This window comes from Dermacentor silvarum, chromosome 7 (genome assembly GCF_013339745.2).
Source record: "Dermacentor silvarum isolate Dsil-2018 chromosome 7, BIME_Dsil_1.4, whole genome shotgun sequence".
NCBI lineage: Eukaryota > Metazoa > Arthropoda > Arachnida > Ixodida > Ixodidae > Dermacentor > Dermacentor silvarum.
In genome coordinates, this window is record NC_051160.1 from 11,118,300 (window position 1) to 11,124,197 (window position 5,898).

Sequence of the window (5,898 nt, forward strand, 5' to 3'; positions counted from 1 at the left end):
ATGTCTCAATCACGTCATCTAGCAGAGCCCAAAGGGACATCTGCTTGTATATTGTACATAGTGAATTTTGGCTGGGGATATTGAAAGCATCGGTCATTTCGGAATTTATATGTGATCAATGTTAAATGTAATCACATTGTCCAGATTCCACTGTACATTTGTGAAGTCGTGCTTTACGAGTGTGTGATTGTTTCTCGGTGCAGACAATATTCTGTGACCTTCCTCGTCTAACTGGTCTCACGGACAGGGAGTTCATTCCACTCGCTGTTTTTGAAGAAGTCCTCACCATGAGTCCTGAGAAGCTTGCCTTGCCGTTATACAACCTTGACGACCGGCTTTCCTCTGCTAAACCCAGCCATTGGCTTGAAGGTATATTTGTTTCGTTTTGTTTCCAAAAAGTGGCTCTTGTCCGCTACAGGGGATTGGTCAAGAAGCAGACAATTTTACAAGTGTTCTTTAAAAATTATATTGCGAATAAAATGAAATTTATAACACAGTAGAACCTCATTGATACGATCCTGTTATGTATGATTTCCCAGTGCTAACATTTGAGATCGAGAACACAGAAAGTGACCCAATACAGCTACGCTTATTTTTTTACCGGTTAATATGTTCCCGGAAAACATCATATTTCGGCACCTACATTCAGTACATCTCCAAGCTGCAATCGTGTGATACCTTTTCCGGTCGTTGATCCCATGTCAACAACAAAAGTTGCAAGGCGCGCGCATTGAGAACAGTAGCTACCCACCACAGCAGCTTCCCTGCAATACTCGCCTGTGCGTCTTACGTGAAAATCCCGGCTTACACTTGGTTTCCTATCCCAGTATCAGCAATCTCCTCCCGGGTTGCTGCATGCCGCATTCACAGCTATCGCCCCCATCCCTATTGTGATAAGCATCTTTGCCCATCTGTTTCATAGCATGTTAGGTGTAATGGTGCTGGAAGCGTGCTGCAAAGTGAGTGTCGTGTTTGCTCTTGAGGCATCAAAAGCATTCGTATTCCGATGTTGCCCAGCAGCTTGATTTTGTTTCGGTTTCCTGTTGCCATCTTAAGCACTACACAATAGGAGAGTAACAACGGGTGTCTCGGGTCGCTAGAGCCTTACTAGCTCAAAGCGCATCCGTGTCTCGTGCGGCAGCAATTCGCACTGAGTGGGCACGTCAAAAGTTCCCGCCAAAATGCACCGCTCAAAGAAGCTTCTGGCCCAGCTCGAACTTGAGGAACATGAATGTAAGCTTGCAGAAGCCACAAAAATGACAACGCACGTCTCAACTTGCAGTGCGTGGAGCAGATAGCCGCTGTTGTGTTTGAGTAATAGAATTAGTGCCAAGAGGAGGGAAACAAAGTCGAGGAAGGCTGAGGATTGGCAAATTCGCTGGCATAGGAATGCAGTTTGCCTACGGAAAGTAAATAATTGGAGATTGCTGGAAGAGGCTTCCATCCTGCAGTGCAGATAAATTAGGCTGCTGATGATGATTGTGATGTCTAAGTTCTAGCAGTTAGTAAGTTGGTGCCTGACGAAAACTACGTAGGAACTCATGCGGAGGCTGAAGTGGTTCTTGACAAGGAAGACTACCAGAAAAAGATCACCCCCTGGAAGCAGCAGCTGGCCTCGTGCGACCTGATGTGGGACCTCAGCGTACCGAAAAAGAAGACTGGTGATGGCCTGATCGTCGTCGCCTCGCTGATCGACCGCATTCCTAACTTGGGTGGTAAGGTCCTGCCACGCTTACGAAATCGTTGTGAACGTGATTTTACGGTTGAGTTTCCATAGATTCTGGTTCTTGCTCTCAAATTTCGTGCTGTTGTGTGGACTGACTGCATTGCTAAATTTGGCATTAAAGTTAGCCTTGTCACAATTTACTTGAAGACTTTTTGCGTGGGCCAGCTGCGGTGGCTATGGCATTCTGCTGTTGAGCTCGATGTTGTGGGTTCGATTCCCAGCAGTGGCGGCTGCATTTCAATCTGGGCAAAATGCAAGAATGTTTGTGTACTTAGATTCATGTATAGGGAAAGGACCCCAGGTGATCAAAATTAATCTGGAGCCTTTTTTTACGACATCTGTCATGGTTGTGTTGCTTTGGAACAAAGCACATGAATGAATGAATGAATCCACGTTTTGCACAAGTGATCTAAACATTCTTTTGTCGAAGGACTTAAAAATGTGCTGTGTTTTTTTTTACCTTCACAGGTTTGTGCAGAACCTGTGAGGTATTCGGAGTGAATGAGTTTGTGGTTGGCTCGCTGAAGTACCTTGAAGACAGGAACTTCCAAGGACTGAGCGTTTCGGCTGAAAAATGGATCACCATAAGCGAGGTTAGTCTACAGCACTGTTACCTTGGAAAGACTGTGTTTTCCCCTTTCAAAAGCTGCAACTAAAGAAAGAAATCATGTGATAATTACTGCCAAGGGAATTTTGCATATACAGTCGCCGACCGACCAATAAGCCCCGTAGACTTAATGTGTAAAGACGACCGATATTTTGGACAGCCGCCAGCTCTACATTCGATCATCCGGACTCCGTTCGTGACTGTAGCGTACGCGGATTCTGCCACCATTATCTCCTCTGGCAGCCTCGATGAGACATGAAGTATGGCCTCAGAGATACGAGACATCAAGTATGGCCTCAGAGATTATACGTAAAACGGCAATCCCTGAGGCCTTGTCTCGGTCGCAGCACTACACCTTAAATTAAATTACAACACTGATATTGGAGGCTTTGCCTGAATTGTGAGGTCGCATCAACATCGCGATCATCACATCCTATTCCGGCATCCCAGCGCATGGCCCGCTCTCGCCATTCTGTTTGTTTAGTTGGCGTTCCAGACAGCTCTCTGCTGGCTCCAAGAAGTCTTTCTTGTGAAGTTATCGACAGGCCACGTCAAATGGCACCAACGGTCCCCTCGCAGTCTGACTCCAAATGAGTCTTGAGTTGCAGTCCGAATGACCCCAACTCCGCAACTGAAGAGCCTGAACTGCCACCTACCACAACGAGCTCAAATGCGGACATCATTGGATGACCTGCTAGGCTGCGGTGTGCCGATTCCTGCCGCTGTTACATTTGGAGACTTTGTAGATGTCGACAGTGCGGTGTTGTGTGCCGAACTTAACGATGACGAAATAATTGAGCAAGTTCTCCCACCGTCAAACAGTGACTCTTGCTCGGATGATGATGTGCTGTGCGGATCTTACTCGAGCCTTTACAGTCCTTATATAGGCGTACTTGGTTGCACGTAAGCTGAAGTGTGTGCAGCAACGAATTGACCACTTCTTCCTTGCACAGGGGTATTAAAACGTAAATAAAATTAACTTTTTTGGGCACATTCGTTTTTTCGGACATTCCGTAGTTCGGAATTATTTACGTTTCCCGTGAAGTCCGAATTATCGGTCGTCGACTGTAATCACTGAGGGCTTGAGGGAAGTGCCTTAAAAATCTGAAAGGGAAAATTAGTTGTCGACCCAACAGTAACATGAAGCTAAAAAGGAAAGCCATATGGTTTTCTTGGAAAAAAAGAACTTTGCAATTGCAGAAAAATTCATCATGGTCTGGAGATCTTCAACAATTCATCAACTGTGAAGGTTTCTTTCCGACGAACCTGTGTGGGCTTCTTTCGCAGCTTTATATTGCTTTTGGGTGGATAACAATCTTCTTTTTTTCATGAAATTTCCTTCGTCTAGTGGATATTGCGCTATTCTTAATTGCTCATTAGCAAAATCTGTTCACTTAAAAGCTATTTGAACCACTTTTTGTACTCTTATCATGTGATGTAATGCCAGTCAGGTTGTGGATATATAAGTGCCCACAAATGGCTGCAGGTTGTAAAAAGCATGCACTTGTCACCAGGTCTACTTCATTCTTCACATGTTCGTTGACTAATGCTCAGAACTGAACAGCCATTTTTGGGTGTCTTTGTTTTGCCACCTACAATGTATTGTTTTTCCATTTTTCTCTTCTCTCACCCACATTGTGCACCCTAGGTGAAAGTACATCAGCTGAAAGAATATCTACCCGGAAAGCGAAGTGAAGGGTATACCCTGGTAGGTGTCGAGCAGACCACTGGGAGCAAACCGTTGCACGAGTTTAGCTTCCCACAGAAGACACTGCTCTTGCTTGGGTAAGTCATTTTGTCATCTTAGTTACGAGGCTGGCATCAACCCCCATGCTGTGCTTGAATTTGGTTTGCTGAAGTTTTGGTTTTGTTTGACATTGTCGATGACATTGTGGACCGCTGTTAACTGTTGTCAGAAAACATATATACAGTATAGACCACTTATAATGCAACCGCTTATAGTGCAGGACCGGATATAGTGCGGTCTTTTCAGACTCCCGTTAATTTTCCCATAGCACTCCATGTATACACGTATCGCTTATAGTGCAGTTGCGGGAAACGAAATACCGGTTACAGTGCGGCTGCCTGGGAGTACGGAAGTCAGCGGAGACAGCGAACGTTCCCCTCAAACGGGCACCCCAAGGAGTGTTCGAGGAAGAAAGAGAGACGAAGTGGAGGAGAAGGGCACGCGGTGCGAATGAACAGCCAGTGAGGCTGAAACCAGAACCTTGAGTGCGAGAAAATATCACGGCGTGCTTAGCGAGCGAGGGCCATGAAACTGCCAACGCCAGCCAACGCTCGCTTCACGATAACGGCAGTAAACGAAACTTCAGGGAGGGAACGGGCGGCGCCGGGCACAGCACGGCGAAGGGCGCACGCGGAGACCGTGGAATGTGAGGGAGAAGGGCGGCAGCGAAGCGGATTTCGCCTCGGCAACTCCGCCGCTTCGGTGGCTCCCCTCGCCCTTCCTCGTAGCTCCCTCACTTTCGACTGTCACCATGCACGCCCGCAGGCGCCGTTACTCCAGCCGGCTCGGCGCCAGCTCCCCGAAGTTTCGTTTTCTGCCGTTATCGGAAAGCGGGCGTTTGCCGGCGTGGGCAGTTTCGTTGGACGGCCTGGGACAGCGCCGCTGCTTCCCTCTGCGCCGTAGCCGCAGCGTGCAAGGTCAACACGTGACTAAAAAGTAGAGGAAGCATAAAAGAGAAAGAAGGGTTCACTGCCATTTTCTACGCGTGGCTACGGTAGCGTGGCTGAGACGTCGGCACGTACACGCATGTTTCGGCGCAACGCAGAATCGGCGACCTTACCATTTGAGAGAGAGTGAAATTTCCGCCGCGTTTTTATTTAAGTTTTTTTTGTTCGCGCGCGACATTGAGAGGCCTCTCCTAAGCTTTTACTCTATGGCGGTGCCGGAGCAATGCCATTCGGAGGCGCTGCCGCGTGATTTGGTTCGAATTAACGAGATTCGACTGTAAATTGAATGCAAACGTTCTAGCCGCATTCCTCGACTGTCGCATACGCATGGCGGCTCGGTGCACATGTTTTGCATGTGTGCGGGCCTTGAAAATTGTTGCTTTGGTTATAGTGCGGTACCGCTTATAGTGCGGATATTCGCGACTCCGGCGACTTGCGTTATAAGCGGTCTACACTGTATATATATATATATATATATATATATTTTTTTATAGGAGGAAACATGTTTTATTGGTTGCCTAACTGAAGTTAATTGTCAGATTCAAGTTTATAGTACAAAATTGATAGGTGTAGTCACTTCAGTAAATGTTCTATAACCCATTGTTTGAGTTTATTCTGTTCCAGCCTAAACTGTTTCTGGTTTCCCTTTAGCCATTGTATCTTAACAGTACTATCATGTTGTTATTATTTATGGCCAGATTGATTAAACGAACTTACCAAGAACTCTGTACCGTCCAGTTGGCACTTGAAAGAGCCTTTGGCAGATGTTCAGGCATTTCTTAAACCACGAGTTGGCTCAGAAAATGGTTAGCATAGGAGAAAAGAGATTGCTACAATAACATTCTTACTTTTTTTCTTTTATTGCATTTAG

The 5,898-nt window shown here is 46.4% G+C and overlaps 1 protein-coding gene across 1 annotated transcript in view; it reads left to right on the forward strand.

The window, feature by feature from the left end:
* The window catches only part of LOC119457550 (probable methyltransferase TARBP1), a 50,262-nt gene that overhangs the window by 37,074 nt on the left and 7,290 nt on the right, over nt 1–5,898 (forward strand). The window contains exons 21-24 of the mRNA XM_037719157.2: nt 204–369; nt 1,536–1,715; nt 2,195–2,319; nt 3,982–4,118. Of these exons, the coding sequence (XP_037575085.1) occupies nt 204–369; nt 1,536–1,715; nt 2,195–2,319; nt 3,982–4,118 (608 nt within the window). The remainder of the gene's footprint in view (nt 1–203; nt 370–1,535; nt 1,716–2,194; nt 2,320–3,981; nt 4,119–5,898) is intronic.